Source organism: Elgaria multicarinata, chromosome 16 (assembly GCF_023053635.1).
Source record: "Elgaria multicarinata webbii isolate HBS135686 ecotype San Diego chromosome 16, rElgMul1.1.pri, whole genome shotgun sequence".
Taxonomy (NCBI): domain Eukaryota; kingdom Metazoa; phylum Chordata; class Lepidosauria; order Squamata; family Anguidae; genus Elgaria; species Elgaria multicarinata.
The window spans coordinates 9,378,513-9,401,983 of record NC_086186.1 but is presented as its reverse complement, the minus strand read 5'-3'; the positions used below and the strand labels follow the sequence as shown (position 1 = coordinate 9,401,983).

Here is a 23,471-nt window from a genome sequence, read left to right as displayed (position 1 = left end):
GCAAAAATTCTGCAATCTTCTGGGTCTGCAAGCACTTGTAGCAAGCACATTTCACGCACCATAGAACCTAACTCCATGAACATTTCCTTTGCTGCCAGTCCAGCTGTTCATAGAGTTAGGGAATTTTTTGGCCATCTCCCATCCAGGCTCTGGTCCAACTCAGGCCTGCTTCACTTCAGCAAGTTTCAACACTCTGAGCCTCACTCAGGCCTTAGCTAGACCTAAGGTTTATCCCGGCATTGTCCCAGGGTCATCCCTGTTCATGTAAATGGCACACAGGATAACCTGGAAGCAGGCAGCGATGATCCCGGGATAAACCTTAGGTCTAGCTAAGGTCTTAGTTAAACCTGTTTCAGTCCTGTTGCACCCCTTGTCTTCAGCTGGAGAGTGACAGGACAGCTCTACCGTGTGACTAGGATGTTTATGATGTCAGCAAAGTTATTTCCTGAGAAGAAATAACGGTAGCCAGCTAGATGCCCCATGGGAGGCTCACAAGCAGGACATGCCGGCAAGAGCACCCTCCCACCCATACACCCCAGCAACTGGTCTTTGGAAGCTTTTCAAAAGAAATGTGTTTTGTATGTCTGTCTACAGACACACACCATAACAAGTTTAGAAGTATTGTTACTGGCAGAGGTGCTGTGCAGCGTCCGGGACTTGCCTTCATCAGGGCCCTGGTCCTCTTGATGATAAGAAATGGAGGTGTAACATTATGGCAGAACAACGTGGTGATGGGGAGGCAGACCTTAGCAAGGAAGCTGTCCGGGTTTTTGTGAGCGTAAAAGGTGAATGAGATAGCCTAACCTGGCTTACAACTCACTTTAACTATGATATACTGCTTCAAGGTCTTTGGCAGGCCTTAAAGATTGCAAAGCAAATGCACATATTCCAAATGTGCCATTATGTCAAATGCCAATAGTTCTTTTATGTTTGTTTTTACCATGAGCAAAGTAAGAAAATGTACCGCTCATGGGTTCTGCTCAAACAATGTGCATGCACAAACCCATAAAATAAAGTTTGGCAGGAGGGAAAGAGAAGGGAAGGATCTCCGTGGCCCAACACCCCTCCTGAGCAGCAAATGGGTGCAATCACATCTTCTTTCACACAGCCTGATCTTTGGCAGGATCAGACCAGGGCATGCTGTACAGTGCACAACATCCAATTGCAAGCATGATTCTCTACCCATCAGTGGAAACTGGTTTCCACATGCATAACTTGCACCCAGCTGGCTTGGGGCAAGTGTGTGTGTGTGTGTGTGTGTGTGTGTGTGTGTGTGTGTGTATTGAGAGAGAGAGAGAGAGAGAGAGAGAGAGAGAGAGAGAGAGAGAGAGAGAGAGAGAGAAAAGTGGCTATAATATATGTGGCCTTTTCCCAAAATACATTTTCTTATATCTACAAACATCTCTGACATCACCCAGCTGCACATTGACATGGATGACAGCACATCAATTTGGTGGGCAGAGATTCTGCCTGCATTAACTCCGAGCACCCGTGGCATCATTTACCAATTGCTGCTGGCTGCACCCGTCATTCATTGCCCAATTCACACATTACATTTATCCACAAGAGATGTCAGGAGCATTTTGGGTGAACCAAACAATTGCTTGTAAAATAGAAGGTATTTAAATATATACATCTAGCAAGAGATACCAAAATTGCATAACTGGGTCAATATTCTATGCTGGTATTAAAGTTCTTTGGTTTTAGCATGTTGTCTGAAAAGACATTAAAATGAAATAATATTAGCCTGTGGCATCCTAATTTTAATAATCTTGCATTTTTTTAACCCTCAAGTTTATCAAATATCCCTGCCCCCCCCCCATATTGTGAAATTGCAAACTGAAAGTCAGATACTATTCATAAACAATATTCTAAGTGAAAACTGACTTGTCTCTTTTTGAAGTGAGCCTCATAGGGAAGCACATTCAGTAATATTCAGAAGAAAATGCATCAACCATCAGGTTAAACTGGGAAAATAGCTTTTCTTATGTACAACGAGAACTGGATTAGGATGTACGTGTGAAATCAGAGTTTACTTTGGTTTTGGATAATAAACATGGATTAAATACTAGTTTTTTATAGCTTGATCCTGACTGACAGCTGATTTACTAAAAAAAAAAAAGTTTGATAATCATATACCAGTTACAGATCAAACAGGTATATGTAGATATTTCTCAATCTATTTTCCTTTCTCCGAGGAAATACCATGTCATTAAATGTGTACTTAAACACCCTTTAACGATTTCATTGTCACCTGAATATCTACTTGCAATGATGTCTTCAATGCTCTTCATTCAAAAATTAATAAGCCTGCTAAATCTATGCATTGTTCCATTAGGGCCACAGCTAGACCTAAGGTTTATCCTGGGATCATCCAGGGTTCGCCCCTGCCTGAGCACTGGATCCCCTGTGTGTCACCTAGATGAACAGGTTTGACCCCTGGACAATCCAGGGATAAACCATATATATATATATATATATATATATATATATATATATATATATATATTCATATTCCACCCAGTACTTAGAGAAAAATTTGGTAAGTAGCACCAACAGAGCAATGGATGAGATCATTGATATCTGAAAGAACTTTGCTCTTGATCTCTATGGATATGGGTGTATATCATCCCAAACAATAAGTTCAGGCATTTATTTGGACTTCAGTACCAATGTACAGCCTACTCCAAAACTCAGCTGACTCAATCTTTCAAACAGCCTTGTAACCCTATGCATATGCACATGAGAGTCGCCGGCTCTGACGCCATGCTAACATTACGGTAGCACAAGAGTAAACACATTTTGGGCCCATTCAGAAGACACCTTAAACCATGGCTTTAACCATGGTGGTTAAGCCAGAAAGCCAGGCCTTGTTCAGAAGACACCTTAAACCAACGGCTTTAACCACGGTGAATAAAGCAAAAAGCCTTATTCACCGTAGTGAAAGCCATAGTTTAAGGTGTCTTCTGAACACGGCCTGGCTTTCTGGCTTAACCACCATGGTTAAAGTCATGGTTTAAGGTGTATTCTGAATGGGCCCCTTGTATTACATTGTTCACCCCACATCCACGGTGGGTTGCTTATCTTTAAGTTTAAGTTTAAGTTTAAATTCTCATATTCCCTCATAATAACTAGCGTGTTCCAAGCTGCCATTCACCCTGCCATCTTCAAAGAACTCCTTATGAGGCGGACTTTCAAAAGAGCTTTCCTAATTTCCTATTCCTTTAAGTTAATAATCCCACACAGAGGTAAACATAAGTCAAAACATTCACTCCCCGTTGCATTGTGGCGCAGAGTACAAGATTCCTCCCCCCCCCCCCAACCTGGTATTTGAGCAGGAAAAGAAAAGGGAAACCTGTCTGCATTCTAAACAAGTTGCATTTTCTAAACGTAAAGTATATAAATGAAACACACACCCTGTGTGTGAGTAGGCTTACAAAACTAAACTAAGGGATCCTTAGATCTGTTGGAGGAGCCCTTCTCCGCATCTCACCAATGCAACACATTCGCTATGATGGGACAAGGGAGAGGGCTTTCTCTGTGGTGGCACCCCAACTGTGGAATGCCCTCCCCTTGGAGGCCCGATTGGCACCAACACTGATTTCTTTTCGACGCCAAGTAAAAACATGGCTTTTTAACAAAGCCTTTGATGGTTAAACTCACTAAGATGGCACATTGTTTTAACTGTTTTAACTGCATCTATTGATTTTAAATTATATATTGTTTTAACTTGGATCATGGTGTAATTTGTTTTTAACTGTGTATATTTATTGTTTTATACTGTATGTTTTTATCTGTACGCCGCCCTGAGATCTTAGTGATATAGGGCGGGTTATAAATATTTTAAATAAATAAATAAATAAATAAATAAATAAATAAATAAATAAATAAGGGAGCGCTTCTCCAGAATTTATAGTAATAGAAAATAGATTGGTTGAGACACACAAAGACAACTGTCACTTCAGTTGTAAATAGGTGGGGACCAGTATCAAGCTTTTTTTTTTAATTCAGGGCTTACATTTCAGCAAATGTAGGATATGTGTTTGACCATTATCCTATCAGCTGCTTCGTATCTGTTCTGGGCATCTCTTGGTGGGTGGGTGGACTAGGAATGATTCACAGTTGGAATCATAGTCTTGCTTACCGTTTGGCGTTTCATATAATAAAATAAGATCCATTTAGCTCTACATAGAATTTTGTGTAAAAAATAGCTTTGGAGTATTAAAGGCATTGCAACAAAATACCTGCGATATAATTTCACATGTGTTCTTTGGTACCTACTTGATACTTTTGCAATGAAATGATGTGTGTGTGGGAGGGGGGGGTTGTCATGAATTCGTTAGCAAACAAAGAGAACGCAGCTGGTTTAGGTAACACTCGAAATTTCTTTGCCTTATTTGAACTTGTATCCAGGGAATGCACTGGCAGAGTTTGAAGGATTAAAAGAGCAAAATCACACTATTGTAAAAAAAAGAACTCAGATGACTCAATGCTATTATGGTTGTACTTTCTGGAGACCAGCCCTGGATAAGCTCTTCACTACTGGTGTGTACAAGGAGTGCTATTTACACCATTCACCTTCATGGCATTACTGAGGGAATGAAGGCAGGATCTACACTACTGCTTTATAGTGGCATTGAAGTGCGCTGACCATTGTTGGGGCCCATGACCCATCTACACCAAGCAGGATATAACACTATAAAAGAGGTATGAAAGCAGTATATGGCATGTGTCATTGGGCCCCAACAGTGGTCAGTGCACTTCAATACCGCTACAAAGCAGCAGTGTAGGTCCTGCCTCCGCATGCCGCTTTCATAGTGGAATATCCTGCTTGGTGTAGATTTGGCCGAAAAAGCCGTATCTGAAAACAGGTTCATTGGTATCAAGTAATCACCATACTCCAAACCACAAGCCAGCCAAGCGTGGTGGGAAAGATCACAGACGAAGGTGTAAAAATCAGTGGTTGGTTTCTTTGTTCCTTTTCGGACTTTTTCTTTCCAAACCATCATCCCTAGTAAAGTGTGTTTCTTAGAGCAAAGTCATAATCAGATGAAAGAAGTCTTTGGTTTCTTTGGACGTATAAATAGCCTTTTAAAAAGTGTTTTTAAGTATAAACCTGCTTTCTTGAGGTCCTGTTCATTTGTTTTAAAGCTTTTCCACCGAGTTTTAGTTCGTGGTCAATCCTTTATACTTTGGTACAAGTGCTTGAGGAAGAAGATGAGTTGCCTGAATTCGAGCTGCCCTCCTCTTGCCATTTATCCAGGCTCCTCCTTCGTGCATTCATGAAAAAGTTGCTGACGGTGCTCAGCTCCAGGCCCAACTGCTGTGAAATGGTGATTTGCAATTCTTTGGAAGGGCGCCTATTTTCCTTGAATATTGCATGTAGAGTTCGACGCTGGACATCCGTAAAGACCAACCTGGGCTTTTTCGGGGTGTTTCCTCGGTCTTTCCCATGCTCTTGTTCTTTCCGTTTGCATGCTGAAATGAAATAGAGCATATAAGAGCTTTGCTTCTGGGCAAAAGATATGTCATCTCCCCCCCCTCCCTCCCCCCCACTCTCTGGCCATGGCTAGACCAGAACTATATCCCAGGATCGTCCCGGGATCATTCCTGTACATCCAAACGACACACAGGGGATACCAGGAGCAGGCAGGGACGACCCCTCCATTTGCCTGGGATAATCAGGGCCGATGCTACCATAGAGGCCACTCAGGCAACTGCCTAGAGCACCAAGCTAAGAGGGGTGCCGGGCACAGGGCAGCACTCACGCACGTTGGCTGTGAGTCGGCCCGGCCCGAGGATTCAGCTGGGCCTGGGTGGGCAAGATGGCACCCCACGCCTGCCCATCCGAAGCGAAGCCAGGGACACTGGGGTGGGGGTGGGGCGGATCCATGTTCAGACTTCTGGAACGCGCCCGGAAGAGAGAGAGAATGTATGAGTGAATGGGGTGCATGGGGCCTTTGAGTGAATGCATGTGTTCATGCGTGTGTTTGTTTGGAGTGAGTGATGCTGAGTGTGTGTGTGTGCGCACATGCGTGTGAGTTGGGGGGGATGATTTGGAGGTGATATTCCTATTAAATAATGTATTTTAGACCCATAGACGTTCCTTTCCAATTTGTTTGCTATAATTGGCATGACGTATTTCTTGCACTTTAAAATAAATTTAACAGTTTCAAGTTTTGTGCTTCTTCTTTTTCCCCGGAAACATATGTTCTTAAAAATCAAAGTTGGCATTTTTTTTGGGGGGGGGGGAAGTAGCTCACCTTGCCTAGGGTGCAAAATAGTCTGGCACCGGCCCTGGGGATAATCCTTAGGTCTAGCTAAGGCCATTCTCCCCCTCTTTCTCCCTCCCTCCCTCTCTCCCTCTCTCTCTCTCTCTCTCTCTCTCAATAGGTCTGTTATTTGGAAATTTCAGGAATGTGGTGAACACTTTCAGCTAAAGGAGAGGTTTTTTAAAAATCTGGCATTTTACCAGTAAATGTGAACAACCAAAGTTGTTCAATAACTGACCTAATCTTCTCCTTATTTCTATTATTTATCAGTAAATAACATTTATCTAATTCTAGTGCTAACTATATAAAATAAGTTATAAATTATAGGCAAATCTCAGGAATTCTCAGGTGCTTCAAACCACTGAATTACACCTCTGTTCACCACATGACACATGAGCTTAGAAACATACAATATTATCAAGAAACCTTTTGGTAAGTATTTTTCAGGCTAATTTTAGATATAGAATTAGATACTTCAGCAGAGGTTTTTAACATTAACATAAACAATCAGAAAAAAAATGAAGAAGAAAGAGTTGAATATATTTTTCAAATAACAACATATTTCATTTAAAAACAGTTAGTGTTCATATTTATTGCCGATGATCCTGCCCTTCCGTGTGGAGAACAGGAAGGGATGGGCCTGGAGCTGAAACAGATGTGGGGGTAAATTAGCAATCATATCCTTGTAACTGGATGTGTTTGGAAATTGAATATTTCAAAACACATTCATAGAATCATACAATAGTAGAGTTGGAAGGGGCCTCTAAGGCCATTGAGTCCAACCCCCATTTCGTTACAAGGATATGAGTGCTAATTTTATGCGTCCTTTTATGCTAATAAAAGGACGCATAAAGGGAGGAGCTGGAGGGGAAGAGTACAAAGTGCCCTGCCCCAAGGAGTTTACAAAGTACAAGAGGACAGGACTCCACCTTAAGGAGGTTACCATCTAAAATTTGACCCAGGGGAACCAAGCAAGGAAGTAGAGGCAGAGAGAGGAGTAAACAAGGGTGCAAAACGTGGTTGTTTCAGCTGCATGACTTAGGCCTCATCTACACCAAGCAGGATATTGCACTACGAAAGCAGTATACAAAAGGCAAGAGCCACACCAAGCAGGATGTAGTAGTATGAAAGCAGTATATAGTATGTGTCAATGGGCCTCAACAGTTGTCAGTGCACTCCAATACCACTATAAAGCAGTGGTGCGGCTCCTGCTTTTTATATACCGCTTTCATACCACTTCCATAGTGGAATATCCTGCTTGGTGTAGATGAGGCCTTAGTCAAAGGCCTTAGCTAGACCTAAGGTTTATCCCGGGATCGTCCTGGGGTCATCCCTGTTCATGCAAATGACACACATGGGAATCATAGAATAGCAGAGTTGGAAGGGGCCTATAAGGCCATCGAGTCCAACCCCCTGCTCAATGCAGGAATCCACCCTAAAGCATACCTGAGAGATGGTTGTCCAGCTGCCTCTTGAAGGCCTCTAGTGTGGGAGAGCCCACAACCTCCCTAGGTAACTGATTCCATTGTCGTACTGCTCTAACAGTCAGGAAGTTTTTCCTGATGTCCAGCTGGAATCTGGCTTCCTTTAACTTGAGCCCATTATTCTGTGTCCTGCACTCTGGGAGGATAGAGAAGAGATCCTGGCCCTCCTCTGTGTGACAACCTTTTAAGTATTTGAAGAGTGCTATCATGTCTCCCCTCAATCCTGGGAGCAGGCAGGGATGACCCCAGGACGATCCCGGAATAAACCTTAGGTCTAGCTAAGGCCTTAGTTACAGTAGTGGATGAGAATGAAAAGATTGTGCCAAAGCCTTCATGGAAAAGATGGGATTTGAGGTGGGATTTGAAGTAAGTAAGGGAGAGGGCATCAGACATTTATATCACATAGTTTTCAATATTCCCATTTATAATTGCAACTGAATTGGGGGAGTCTAGAAAACGTTTTGCATTTAGCAACCTAATATTTAACATTTGTGTCTGACTCCACATATATCAAGCTTTAAGCTTTTTTGTCCATAACCCAAATATTTGTTTATTTGTGTAAAGTATTTCTTCTCACCTTACTGTACAAATACCAGTTAAGGTGGCCAACAATTCCAGTAGAATAAAAGTATATTCTAGCTCTCTGCACTTGATACTGTCATCCACTAGATGGCAGATCATTTCCGATTAAGAGAAGGACTACAGGTCTAACAAAGAGGGAAAGTGACCAGTAAAAAACAAAGGAGACACCATGTCGATATAACGAATCTATCCCCATTTCAATATATGGACGTGTGAAAACTGCAGAACTCGAGCAGCACTCTGAGTATATCTGAACAGATTTCGGGTTAACAGCATGATCCTCTCTATACTTGGAGGCAAACTCTGAAATGTAAAATCAGGGCAGCTTTAATGCCAGAAAAGCAGGCAACTCTCAACCACAAATACAATAGTCCTAAGTATATTCTGAATCCTTGATAATGTGATTAATGGCCAGCTGGCAATAAAATGAATTGAACCCTCTACAAAAAGGTAAAGTAGCTATCTAGAGTATGTGCTATTAGAGTAGTACAATCTGGTAAAGCAAAATTAGAACAATGCATCCACAATAATTTAAATGTTTATTAATGCCCTGGGGCTGGTGGGATCAGAAATAATAGCTAGAGATTCCTCCTTCTAAATAAAATAAAATAAAATAAAAGGCTCTAATGACTCAAGTTCACTTACGTGATTAGAAATCTTTACAAACAGGCTAGAGGGAATTAAGACTAGCCTTTTGATTTTAAAACTGTATCATGGCATGAATGGACTCAATGGGAAAAAAAATAGCTACGTAGTGCAGGTTTAGGTTAAGGAATTTCTGCGCAAACCCATGGGTTGCTTTTGAACACAAAATTTTATTTTATTTTGAAATAAGGTGAGCAAACTAAAGGCAATAAAAAGTAGAAGAACGTACATAAAAATAAATCAAAATCACTGAAGTATTCACTAATTATAAACTTTAGTCTATAACTGCTATGCTTATGGAACATCTACAATAAAACAGCCTAAATAGGAGCTCAATAGTGAAAGTAAAAAATACAAGTTCTACAGCATATAAAAGGAGTGTGTACAAGTGTATGTTATTTTGCATGCTTATGCATATTAATCAGGGGGGAAAACTATAGACAATTGTATTTTGCGGGAATGTTATCAAAAGCCTCAAGTGCCTCAACATAGGAAATAAATAGAAACCAGAGTGTCAATATCTTTCTTCAAGTTAGGATTCTTTGCTCACTGCACTTGCTGAGTAAGTTTATACATATGCACAGTCTCCCAAAAATTTTTTAATCCACTCCTCTTTAGATGGTTGCTTTGAAGACTTCCAAGTATATGCTATACATAACTTTGCAATTGTATACAACTGCTTAATATTTATTTATTTATTTATTTATTTCACTTATATACCGCTCCCATAGCCAGGGCTCTCTGGACAGTTTACTTAAGAAGGCCTTTATGGAGGAATCCAGGATCATTAGTCCCAAAACTCATGATTTATGTTGTTGAATATTCTGCTACAGTATAACTTTGGAAGAAACCATGGATGGACGGTATATTTCCAATCAGGGTGTTGGTTAACAATAGCCAGGTTTGTGATTTCTTCATCAATAACTCTATTTTCTTTCCATTTTAGCAAAGAGAGAAGTGCATTCACCAAACATTATTTAATTTATTTAAAATATTGCTTAGAATAACTTCCTCCTAAAGTGATAAATGGTATGGGACCATTTTACCCATGAAAATACTATGAGAGATAACACATTTAGATTTTGTACTGGTGGATGAGAACTTTTATTTGGAGCCTTAAAGTATTTATGTCTCAAATAATTATCCTGCTCAGCAACATAGAAAATGCTGTGACTAGATTCAACCTCAGTGGGTTAACCCAGAATATTAGGGTAGGAATTAGACATATGGAGATTTAAAGCCTATTTTTACATTCATTAACTGGAACCTTCTTAAGGCTCGTGAATTATTAAATACAACCATAGTTAAAATCATATAATTTTCTGGCACATTTTCCTGATCTGAAATCTTAATTGCAAAGCTCAGTTTCCCATTCTCGGATTTGGGTAGGGTGACCATATGAAAAGGAGGACAGGGTTCCTGTATCTTTAACAGTGGTATTGAAAAGGGAAATTCAGCAGGTGCCATTTCTATGCATGCAGCCCCTGATGAAATCCCCTCTTCATCACAGCAGTTCAAGCTGCAGGAGCCCTGCCCTCTTTTGTATATGGTTCCTCTAGTATAGCTCTTGCAGCTTTACCTGTTGTGATGAAGCGGGAATTTCACCAGGTGTTGCATGCATACAAATGACATCTGCTGAAATTCCCTTTTCAATACAATTGTTAGAGAGGCAAGAGCCCTGTCCTTTTCATATGGTCGCCCTAGGTTTGGGCAAACCAAGCCTCTAAGAACAAAAATGGTGATATCAAGGCACCTCAGATAGGCTGCTCACACCTTGTATTTCTTATTAATCGTTAAGCATATAAAGATGGGATAATGTTTTTCCCCCACTCAATCTAGGCAATGGTCCAAAATGTTCCTTTTCCTTCTTGCTTTTGCCTAAATTCAGACAAAACATTTTGGACCTATCTAAGTCGTGATGTGTAGGAATTTGGGCCTCTGCTGACTTTTACCCAGTTCCAGGCAACAACTTTTCCATCTGACTTGTAGATAAACATTAACAAAGAATAAACAAGGTTGAAGAAAGAAGGTTTTAAATCAACTGGCCTCAAGGACGTTGCCAACAAACTATTGCAGATTCTCTTCTGGAGGACTTTCTCAGAACAATTTCCATTAAAACATCAAAGGACGCCTGCTTACGGCTTTCTAAGGCATGGATAGGGAGACAGAGAATTGGATTTAATAAATACCCACAACCAACCTCCTGTTCCAGAAGAAATCAACATCAAGGATGATGGCTACCTTTCATCATTACCCTCCACATAAGAAAGAGTGTCTTTAAATGAGCATGCTCATGACTGGCCATTCACAGATATTTTGGGGTCATTTTGACGAGGACATCAGTGTGCCGTGCATCTCCTGCTCCATTTCCCAGTTTTAGCGATAAAAAAATAAACCTCAGAGAACCCGACTCTTCTGAGATATATCATATTTGTCGGGATTTCCCACCATGTGCAAGTGAAGTTATGCTATAAACGCCCATTAGAGGGTGCTGTCACATTGAATTGCATTGAACTGTACAAGTCACATGGTCATTGCTCTCTTCCTCATGTAATTTCAGCTCGGTGCAAATGCAGAAGAGAAGGAGGAAGCAGAGCCACGATAAGGAAATACAATTTTCTCCTGTCTGAAGGAGCCCAAAGTTGGAAGAATCTCATAGCCTGCATTTAGTTTGGGGACCTAAAGGCAACACAACTGTGTGCAGTGACAGATAGGTATGTTTTCATATTTGTGGATGATTTTATAAAATACTGCGTAATGTGCCTACTGAAGGAAAAGAGCAAAACACACAACATACTGAAGAAATACGTCACCGTGGTCAGCAACAAACTTGGCAAAAGACCTCATGCACCACAATCAGACAATGGTGGTGAGTACATTTTGCACTACACACAAGCATTCCTGGATGAACAGTGCATACTGCACAGGAGGAATGTGACGTACACTCCTGAGCAGAATGGCGTTGCTGAAAGGAAGCTGAGATATCTCCTGGAGATGTCAAGGTGTGTGCTGACAGATACAGACACACCTGATCGATTATGGGGAGATGCTATCATGACAACAACCTCTCTCCAGAACTGATTTCCAACCAAGGGCACCACACTGTTTCAGCTATGGCACAACCGAGCCCCAAACATGGAACACATCAGAATATTTGTCAGCAAGGCCTATGCTTATATACCAGAGCAAAAGAGACAGAAATGAGAAGCCAAAGCAGAAGAGACTGTGTTGATTGGCTGTGGTCCAAAGGGTACGGAGTGATGAATTTAGAAACAGGTGAAGCCAGTACAAGACGCGGGGGTCTATTTCGATGAACAAAATGGAGACTGACAAGAGAGGAACTGTGTTCGAAAGCTCAGAGAAGCCCGGTGACTGATACAGGTCCCTCACTAATGCACTGGAGTAAAGAAATGGGACAACGGGATCCTTACTACCTAAGTCAAAGTCAGGATGGTAACTATCAACATGATATCTGGTATATCCCAGGGAGAGAGGAGGACTGAAAGTTGTCCAATATCCCTTCCTTTTCACGCCTTCCCATTATATCTCTGCCCAGTTCCCTCCCATTTGCCCCCAACTCATCCTCCTTGAAGAAACATTCTGCCTCTCTCCTTTAGGGCTGTGTGGGCTCCTAAGAGACCATCAAGTGGGTCTTCTCGTTTGCAAAGAATCATTGATGATGCAAAAAGGGCCATGGAAGGTGCTTTAAATAGGCAAAATGTTAACACAGCTGAGCCAAATTGTTTAAATCCATGGACCCATTTCCATCAATGCTGTGAGACATCCAATTATCTTTATGCCCCCCCCCACCTGCCCTGCTCCCCCCCCACACACACACACACACATGTCAAGTCTGGTGGAGTAAGTAAGCACAGGATGTTAAAGATCTCTGCAGTTGTCCTGGAATAAAATCCACTAATTTTACAAAGCCAGTGATCATCCAGTAATATCATTTCACAGAGACTAAGAAGAACTTGCTGTAACTGAATCCCTGGAGTGCTCATTATGTAATAACATCAGGATCCACTGCACCACATTACAACTTCATAATAAGTCATCAAATATGTTTATAATACACATCTGATTATCAGTAATTCCATCCAGTGTCCCCAAGCTGTGATTACAGGCTTTTCATTCTTCCTGGGCTAATGGCAAATAACTGCCCAGCACAACTGAAAGTAGAGGGGGGGGGAGGGGGAGGGAAGGGGGGAGGGAGGGGATGACAAAGAAAAGGAGCAAAATGTCCCATTCTTTGTCCCATCACATTTCTTGATATGAGCCCTGCAGCCCAGCGGACAAACATTTGCTCTACATACACCGAAGGTCCCAGCCTTAGTCTCTGGCCTGCCCAGTTAAAAAGGAACAGGTAGCTGGTCCCAAGAATTTGGAGAGCCACTGCCTCAGTCACAGGCTAAACAGACAAACAGCTTGACCTGGGATGGGTGTCCATCTGTGTCCGAATGGACTCTTCCTCATCATTTTGGAAGTGCATAGTCCCACAGCAGGGAATTCACAGAATCGTAGAATTGTTGAGTTGGAAAGGACCACAAGGATCATCCAGTCCAACCCTCTGCAATGTGCAAGGAAACCAATTCAACCATCCATAAGAGGTGGCCTGCCCATCCTCTTCTTAAAACCTTCCAGAGATGGAGAGCCCACAACTTCCATAGGCAGACTGTTCCACTGTTGTACAGATCTTAACGTCCGGAAGTTTTTCCTTACATTTAATTGGAATCCAGGCAGCATTGTGGGTAACCTCCGCAATAGCCTCCTTCTTCAGGAAGCTGTGTGAGAATGGCGTTCGGCAGTAGGGAGGGATTTGGAATCTTTCTGGGACTGGGTACAACTGCAACCATTTCCAAACCTGTTGGTAAAATAGCATCAGCCATCTATATCGGTCAGGAGTGAAACGGGAGGTTTGCCACCACCTCTTCAAGCTGGCGAGAGACATTTGCTTCCTGCATCACCTTTACAGGTTTTGCAAAGCTACACTGGGCATGTGGAGTCGATGTTGGCACAGTGAAATAAATCAATTGAACTGATTTTCAGAGGGTTCCCAAGATGCCTGTGTTATCACCTAACAGCTGCTGCTGCTGCTGGTTGTTTTGTAAGTGGTAATAACATACTCGTTGCTGTCTGTACTTTTTGCATGCCATTTCCTTCTGACCTCGCTGTTTACAATCCACACACACACACGCGCGCGCGCGCGCGCTCCAGAACCAAACCTGCAACGTCAAAACACACTCCCTACTTCTGAATACGTGGGTTCCAGTCCATATAGCACACCAAACATTTGATAGTCTTTAAGGTACCACAAGACACTTCGTTGCAGACGTTTTAGTGTTACCCAACTGCCCAGCCTGGATCGGGACTCATGTCAACCAGGAAAGGGGGGCGGCGGCATGGGGCTCCCGTGATCTTGCTTTGCAAAGCCATTCGTCTTCCAGGGCTTCTTTCCCAGCCCCGAAGCGATCACCCGCGCAGCTCGTCCGGGCTCTTTGGCCGGATTGGCTTCTACCTTCCCTCCAGATGTGGCTTTTTCCCCCTTCCTTTTTTGGACATGATTATTTTGGAGCCGTCCTCGGCTCACCCCCTTCGCCGCCTTCTTCCTTTCCCACTTAAAAGGCTTCCTCCTTGGAACGGATTTTTTCTGTTCACGCAGGAGCTCGGAAAGGGAGTCGTTCCCCGTCCCCCGCCAGCGTTTGGGAAAGGGCTGGGGAGGGGTGGGAAGGGCTGAGGGGGGCACACATCGCCCAGGCAGAAGACGGGAGGCGGCAAGAAACGGGCCGAGAGCCCGGGGCCGGGCGGCTGGGGCGGACTCCCCCCCCCTTAATTTCCCCCCCCCCCCGCTCCACGTTTTTCTTGCAAGCAAAGACTTTAAAGGCAAGTTTAGAATCGTGCCTTTCTAAGGACGGGCCTGCAGGCCAGAGGGACGCCCCCCGCCCCCGCCCCCGCCCCCCGCCGCCACTTTTCGGCTGTTGACGGGCCTCTCAAGAAGGGAGGCGGGGGCCCGGCGGGACCGCAGCGGGAGGAAGGAAGGAAGCCGCTTCCCGAAGGCCGGCCGGCCGGCCGGTCCGCCGTCCTTGCGCCGGAGAGCCGGCCTTCCCCTGCGCGAGGAGCGGCTCCTTCGGGGGCACGATGGCCTCCCCCGAGCGAGGCGGCAGGGAAGGGCCGCTGCAGTTGAAGCCCCCGCCGCCAGCTCGGCTTTGCAGCCAGCCCCAGCGCGGCGCGAGCAAGGCGGCCTCGACGCCGCGTCCCCGGGCCCCCAGGCCTCCTCCCGGGAGCGGGGAAGGCGCGCCCAGAGGGGGCCAAATCCGCCCCCGAGTCTCCCCCCCCCCACGGCCGCTGGAGGATGCCCAGAGGGCGGCCCGCCGACGCCTTCCTCCGCTGCTGCCCTCCGTGAACGCATCAGCTATCGATTTTATTTTGAGCAGGTTTTAAATGTGAGATGATCTTCCTAAGTGGTGGGGGGGGGGGGGAAGAGAGAGAGAGAGAGAAAGCACCCGCGCCGATTGATATTGATGTATGCACATCAGTTCAAAATATCGTAAATTACTCCAGCCAAACGCAAATTGAATTCTGCATCCCCGCGACCGCGCGCTCTCGGGCATTCAGGGAGCGCTCGGGCAGATTAATATCATCCCCCTGTAACCGGACCTCTCGCTTCCTTACTTAGATTTCTCGGTTCTTTCAAGGCCAGGACGTGATGCGGGGGGGAAACCCGCTCCGCCCGTCCGCCTGATGCCCTTGCCCGGGCGGGCGGGCGAGGAGGGCAGCAAGGGCAGCGCCGCGGAGCGCCGGGCGGGCCGAGATCAACGGCACCGGCCTCTCCGGAGAAGGAACCGCCGGCGGGCCGGTTCTTCTGGGGAACGGGGGAGCGGGAGGCAGTGGGAGGAAAGGAGAGGCGGAAATGAGGGGGGCCGAGAGCGGCCTGCTGCGGGGCTTCTTTCCGCCTCCCCCTCCATTCCGGCCCCAAGAACTGGTTTGGCACCGCTTCCTCGCCGTGTAAACCGACTTGGCGGCTGCGCGAGCTTAGTTCCAGCATCGATCCATGCAAATAAGCGGAGCTCCGAGTCGACCAAACTGTGGTCCTAAAACGCCCCAGACGGGGAAACTCTCGGGTGCCGGAAAGGGCAGAGCCGCGAAGAGCGCCGCTGTCCGAACGGGGCAGGGCAGAGTCCGAGACCCCCGGGGCAGAGACCCACGCCATCTCCTGGGGAAGGCGGCGCGGAGCTTTCCCGGTGGCCCCGGACCTTTGCTGGCAGCGGCTGGTGCTCAAATGCCTCCTTCGGGCCTCAGAAGTGAAGCAGCCGCTCGCTGGAAATCCAAGGCGCGCCTCGCCTTCGCCGGGGACGCCATCCCCAACGCCTCTCCGTTCCCGGGAGAAGACCCGCGCCGATCCCAGTTGCGCCTGGAAGGAGGAGAGCGGCCGATTCGCCCGGGCGTCGCCATCAGGATCAGAACGGAAATATGTCCCTTCCTGGAGAATCGGAATCGGAACCTCTCGGAACTTCCATCCTTTCAGCAGGACGGCGGGGGTTTCGCCAAGACGCGCGACCCTCGGTCCGAGTCCCTGCGAGGCCTTTCAACGGTGCCTCCCATCCGAAAACGCCGCAGTGTTTTCTCTGCCCGTTCCCCGTCGCACCGAGGAGGGGTTTCGCCTATAATCACCCCGAAAAAGCAACATTTCTCAACCGACGTAAATAAAGAAGGTTCCGGGACCCAGCGGGATCTTCTGGCCGCCCTCTTCGATCCGTCCAGGGTTTTGCTCTCCCCCCTCCCCTCCCCTCCCCAAGCCGAGTGTCCGACTGGATGGAGAATCGAAGCCGCTCCCAAGTTCCGTTTCCAGAGCATTTTGCGCGCAGGCTTCTCTGTCTTAATTGGACCCAAATGTCTCCAGCAAGGAAAGGATCCGTTCCGATTCGCCCTCGCAGTGAAGTCGTTTGCAAGGAGGGACTCACCCAAAGCAACATGGACGGAACCGTTTTCTCGAGACAGGCTCCGGACCCCGGCTTCAAACGTAAGAAAAGAAGCCCGCCAGCCCGCCAGGCGATCAAAACGCACCAGCGTCAGGCCCCAGCAGTGGCCCTACGGTCTGGCAGGCCCACGGGCCCGCCACACTTGTGCAAGGCCCCGTTCAGAAGACACCTTAAACCACGGCTTTAACCACTGTGAATAAGGCTTTCTGTTGTCTTCTGAACGGGGCCTATAAGGAGGAGCTGTCCACACAGCGTGCAACACCAGAGCAGCAAGCCGTGTGGACACACAACAGCTGAGCCACCCCCACCCCCACCCCACCTGTCTGGGTCTGCCGCAGCTCTGGGCACCCCGAGGTGTGTGTCTGTAGACACGTGGCGAGGGAGGCAAGAGGAGCGGGGAAGCTCTCCAGGGGGACCTGATCCGCGTCCCCTCCTGACACCCATGTCCCAGAAGAGCTTTGCGCTTCGGGAGACCAGCTCTATCCGCAGCAGGGTAGGCACCGGGACCGAGCGGGCGGAGGCGGAGGTCGTGGCTGCAGCGGGCTTCTGCCTGCCCCACGATGCGAAGGGGCGCCCTTCGTCTGTCCGCCCCCTCCCCCGCGTCCCCGCTTTCTCTCGGAGGCAGCAGTAGCTGCCTTTTGTCACCTGCTCTAATTCCCTCCTCTGCTCTCCTGGGATGTCGCTGTTCGGAAAGCGGGTGGGGGGGGGGGGGCAGTGGAGCGGGAAGGGGAGGCAGTGGAGCGGGCGAAAAGGAGGACCAAACCCAGAGAGCCTCCGGCTGCTGCCAGGGCACGCGCGTGTGTGTGTCCCCCTCCCCACGAGTTCTGCATTGGGAAAGAGTTGGGCTTCAAACGAGTCGCGCCCCCCCCCGCCCCAAACCAGGCGGATATCTCTCTCTCTCCCACCCCCCCGCCGCCCTCCTGGCCCCCCTCACCTGCCAGCCTGAGCGCGGACATGCGCTGGAACTCGGGCTCCTGCAGCCACTTCCACATCCTGCGGAAGGTCTCGCGGCCGGACTTGAGCTTGCTCCAGGGCTTGGGGTTCCGCAGCAGGTCCGAGAGCGTGCCCTGGGAGCGGCACAGCACCCGCTGGGCGAAGATGGCCTGCGGGATGCTGTAGCGCTTCAGCTCCGTGGTGATGCGCTGCGCCACGTCTTTGGTATTGATCTCCTCCATCTGCCCCGCGTGACTCCCCACGCCGCCGCCGCCGCCGCCGCCGTTCACCTGCGGGGCGGCGGCGGCCGGGTTGGGTTCCCGCGTGGCGGCGCCCAGGATCTGCCCGTGGCCCTGGGCGCCGAGGTGGGCGTGCGGGTGGGCGATCCCGTGCAGAGGCCCCAGGCCGGCCGAGGGAGGCGCCAGGTGGTGCTGCTCGCCGTGCCGGCCCAGCATGGCCGGGTGGGGGGCTTCGAAGCCGCCGGGCGTCAGCATCTTCTCGGGGCCGCCGGGGTGGTGCGCGTAGTGCGGGAGCCCTTGCTGGGCGCCGTGCAGCCCGGCCAGCGGCGAGAGGCTCGGCCCGAGCCCGGCGGCGGCGGCGGCGGCCACGTCCTTGTGGTAGGGCGCGTACAGGTTGCTCACGGAGGCGGCCAAGCCCCGATCGTCGCCGCCGCCGCCGCCGCCGCGCAGAAGGGTGAAGCTGCCGCTGACGCCGCCCGCCAGCCGCTGGTGCGGGTGCGAGGGGTGGTGCGGGTGCGGGTGCGGGTGTGGGTGCGGGTGGTGGTGGTGGTGATGGTGATGGGGGAACTTGTCCGACACCGTGGAGATGGGCGGCAGCGGCTGCAGCGGGGTGAGGGTGGTGTAGGTGCCGCTCATGCCCATGCCCGGCGGGGTCTCGCACGCCATGGTCATGCTGGGGTGCAGCGGGCCGGCCAGCGGGTGCTCCGCCGCGCCCCGGTGCGGGTGGTAGCCGCCGCCGCCGCCGCCGCCGCCTTCCAGGAGGGCCGCCATGCCCATGGAGCGCCCGCCGCCGCCGCCGCCACCGCGATGGGCCAGCGCGCTTCGCGGGTGGGGGCTGCCGTTCATCAGGTCGGCGGCGGCGGCGGCGGCGGCGGGCCCCCCCGGCTCATGGTTCAGCCCGTGCAGCTCGCCCAGGTGCTCCATCGCCAGCTGCACGTTCATGCTGACCGGGGGGCGGGCGGGCGCGTGGAGCGCACATCTACCTGGCTCGGCGGGGCTGGCGAGGCACCCCCGGCCCAGAGCGCGCGGCTCGCCCGCCCGCCGGCCCCCGGCTGCGCTTCTCCACGTCGGCTGCGAGCTGGAAGCAAGTTGGCGGCCCGGAGGTGGCGGCCGCGGCGGGTCGCTCGCCCCCTCCCGGGGCTGCCGGCGCGCCTTGGGGCTTTCGGCTGGGGCGGGCGCCTTTGTCTGGTCCGCGGTGCGCTGCGAGGCCCCGTGCCCTTAAAAGCGCCGCCGCCGCTGCTGCTGCTGCTGCCGCCGCCGCCGCCGCCGCCCGGGCAGGGGCCGCCGGACCGCCTGGCTCGCCATCTCCGGCTCTCGCGCTTGACTCTTCCAGCGGCTTTGGCTACAGACCCCGCGGATGCAGCTGCCGGGGCTGGCAGCAAGCGGGCATGCGCGCTGGGGACTCGCACGGCGCCTCCCCCTGCTCGCCCCTCTCCATCTGCGCGCGCGCACGCCCAGGCACGCGCCCGCCCGCCCGCCCGCCCCCTGCCCCTGACACCAGGGCAGCTGGGGCGGCTCTTGCGGCTCCGCGCTGCCGCCCCGCGCGTTCTGGGGATGCTGGCTTGGCGCGTCCAGCTTGGAGGCGGCCGCGGCGGCTGTGCGGACGCCCCCAAAAGAGGCTGGGGCGGGCGAGCCCGGGCATCCGCTCAGCCTCCCCGGCCGGGGATCCCGGGGATCCCCCCCCCCGCACGCTCCCCGCCTCCTGTGGGCCGAGCCCGCGGCGATGATGGCCGGCCCGGGCCGCGCTGACCCCCAGCGCCTGGCCGTCTAAGGGCAGCCAGCGGCCCCTCCCGCTCCACCGGCTCTCGCCCGGCGTCGGCGTCCGCTCGGGGGCCTCCGCGCTCCGGGCTGTGCGGGCTTGCACGGCGGGTTCCCGGGGCAAGGGGCGGAACCAGCATCCCGTTTTCGCGGCCCAGCAGCCAAGCCAAAGGCGAGACCGAAGTAGGACGGTGGCGGCGCGTGTTGGGGATGGAGGGCCGATGGAGAGCCGAGGGGCGAGCGCCAAGGCCGGCTGCAGCAGCAGCAGCAGCAGCAGCAGCGGGTCTTGGAGTGGCTGGCTGGCGAGCCTTCCTTCATTCCTTCGGACCGGACCTGGGAGTCGACCAGGCCCTCCCTCTGGCCCTTCCCCCAGCGCCCCCAGCCCTCTCCCCCGCCCCGCGCACTGCCCTGCTATTCTTACCACGGCCCTGTGAAGCAGGCTAGGCTGACGGCTTCTGTCTTGGCCCCAGAGCTGCGGCATCGGCTCTCCGCCCGCAGCCGCCGGGATGCGTCGCTTCTCCGCTGAGATCGGATGGTCACCCAGGGAAAGGCAACGGACGCAAAGCCGGGGAGGGGTCTTCCGAAGGGAAGTCGTGGAAGGTGGGCTGCCGCCATCCCGAGTGCTCCTTGCCTCCTCTTCCTCCGGCGCTCGGCCTTCCCCCCCGCCCCCCCCCCCCGCAGGTCCAGTTCCGGGCCACAGGGAGTTTGGACGGAGCCATGCAGCAGGCAGGGGAAGCTTCGCCCTTTTGGCCTTGGACCCCCGGGTCGTAGGCGTCTGCTACCCCCCTAAGAGGGAGGAAGGACAGGTGCGCCAGGCACACACCCATTTCTTCCCCTGCCTTGAACCAGGCAGCCGTAATGCAGCGCTCCCCCGCCCCCGAGACCCACACGCGGAGAACTGGCACTTCATTTTGGGCAGGCAGGAGCCGGCGCCGACAGGGAGGGGGCAGGGGCAGGTGAAAGTTCAGCGCAGCCGAGAGAAGCAGGCAGAGGCTGGGGTGGACGGTACAACTGCAGAGGAGAAGGGGAGGGGAGGGGAGGGTCCCCAGTGGAAAGGAACTCACAAGGACGGTAGACTGGGGCTAGACCTCGAAGGCCACCTCCCCAGCCCACCATGGCAGCTAACAGGAGGAGATGACAGAGGCTGGACGCCCATCTTGACACCTTTGAAAGAGCACCAATTCCATGGCCTGAAATTCCGGAGAGAGGCCACCAGCCTGCATTTCAGATTCCTCCTCCACCTGCCCCATGAACTGCACCGCCAGCACACACAAAAAAAATGGTCTTGGCACAGAGGGGTTGTGGTGGCTGGGCAAACCCAAACATTGAACCTCCAACCAACCGACCAACCCCCAAAGGAGGCACAGCGCTTGCTCTGAGTTCTTTACCACAGGGTCAAGGGTGCTTATTGGCTAGTGCTCGTGATGCTAAGGATACCCACTTCCACACTCTCATCCAATGCACCCCATTTCTTGAGTGGAATTCCCGAAGGGCCAAGGGCTTGCCTACTTTCCAGACTTCCTGTAGAATTTTTAAAGAAAGAGGAAATTTCCTCCAGCAAAGCCCACCCCCTGCCAACAATGCCTTTAGACATGTTTTCAGTTGACAGATATGTTTTCTCATCAGTGCAGAGAGAGAGAGAGAGAGAGAGGGAGACAGAGAGAGAGGGGGGGGGAGAGAGAGAGAGAGAGAGAGAGAGAGAGAGAGAGAGAGAGAGCACAATACCCATCTCCAGGGTGGGTGAGCATTTGCTTCTTTTTTAAAAAAAAATAAAGAAGTAGAGTCGCTACAGCAAAGCCACACAGATACAGTCACTAACACACACACACGCACGCACACACACACACACACACACACGTTCTCCCTCCAGGCTTCCTTTGTTCAGACAACTCTTGTGGGGAAGGGCTGACATCACCAGGGGCACCTAACCAGTCTGCTTATCAGCTAGAGAAGGGTGAAGCAAAATTCTAGCTACACTTCCTCACTTAGGACTAGAACAATGCACTGTGTACTGAGGAAGTCCATTTTGAATAAGAAGAGGGGGGTGATGGCCAATGATGGAAGAAGGTACCAAGCAAGGCCAAGACAGAGACAGTGATGGTGCCTGGGCAGTGATTGAAGGGCAGGGGCCTACATCCAGTCACAAGAGGTAGTGATGGCCACCAATCTGGATGGGTTCAAAAGGGGGTTGGATAAATTCTTGGAGGCAAAGGCTATATCACTGGCTACTAGCCCTGATGGTTGTGTGCTATCCACACAAGGTATGGATTCCAGGTATTTGAGGCAATAAGCCTGTGTGCACCAGTTGCTGGGGAACATGGGTGGGTCCGCCCCCTGCCCCGGAAATCTGCCGTGCAAGCCCGCACAGCCCGGAGCGCGGAGGCACCATGCCCTGCTTGTGCATCCTTGGCTGATGGCTGGTTGGCCACTATGTGATCTGAGTGCTGGACTAGATGGACTCATGGTCTGATCCAGCATCAGGGCTCTTCTTATGTTCTTATGTTCTAAGGTGGAGATCACACAGCATGTGGTTGTGATGTGATAGAGGCCATCATGTATGTCTGCAGTACATTCCCCCCCCCCCCCCGGAGATGGCAATAAATGAGGCATTCAGCATGTGAAATAAGCACTATCTTATGAGCACAACGAGGTGGTAACTCTGGGGAGCCTAGAACCCCTCCATGGTCTTTCCACACAGACAATAAGGCCATGGGTGGGTGTGTTTTGTCCTCTCCCATATGTGTCATTTGAGTGTAGGGCAGGATGTCTGTGGTGGCAACTCAAAGACAACTTTCAGGTCCTTTGTGAATGTCCAGGAGCAGGTTAGGACATCATCATTTCACTAAATTCCTGTTGGATTTATGAGAACCTCACTGTTTCTACAGCAGAAGCGACTAGGACGCCCATTAATGGTACAGGCAGAACCCAGTGATCATGACCTGTTTCCCTTGTTGAATGTTCCCATTCTCTTCCCCTCCTTATTGTTTTACTATGATTTTATTAGATTGTAAGCCTATGCGGCAGAGTCTTGCTATTTACTGTTTTACTCTGTACAGCACCATGTACATTGATGGTGCTATATAAATAAAATAATAATAATAATAATAATAATAATAATAATAATAATAATAATAATAATAATCTGGCAGGCAGAGACCTTTTGCCATTGTGCCATCACAGGAAATCCTGTCCTCACAAATTCTCCCCCTCTGCCTTTCTCACTGCTGCAGTGTAACATACGGAGCTGATGTTTTCACTGATTACCAGAAACACAAAGATAGCTCAGACTCCATTGGCATAAATATAATTTGAAGGGTCTGGACCTCCATGTGCATCCTTTTGCACTTTTTAATTATTATTTTTTACTGACTTTGAGTCTCATCTTCCAATTCACAGCCCATTGACCCTGATGAACGGAGCTCTGCTTGGTACACTTTGCTCTGCTCTGGATTCCTGTATGCCCTGGACTTAAATGGCTTAAATTGCACCAGTCAAAGGAATATCTTTGTGCTTTATTCCCTCCATTGTAAAAAAAATTAAAAATTAAAAAATGACCATTTATTCTTGACTGCTCTGTAG

At 50.1% G+C, this 23,471-nt stretch overlaps 1 protein-coding gene across 1 annotated transcript; it reads right to left on the bottom strand.

Annotated features, from left to right (window-relative positions):
- Positions 1-5,064: 5,064 nt before the first annotated feature.
- On the bottom strand, positions 5,065-19,076 carry ONECUT1 (one cut homeobox 1). The gene is made up of 2 exons (XM_063142386.1): positions 17,897-19,076; positions 5,065-5,478 (listed from the first exon to the last, which is right to left on the bottom strand). The coding sequence occupies exons 1-2, from the start codon at positions 19,074-19,076 to the stop codon at positions 5,186-5,188; spliced, it is 1,473 nt and encodes a 490-aa protein (XP_062998456.1). The 3' UTR covers positions 5,065-5,185.
- Positions 19,077-23,471: the final 4,395 nt, after the last annotated feature.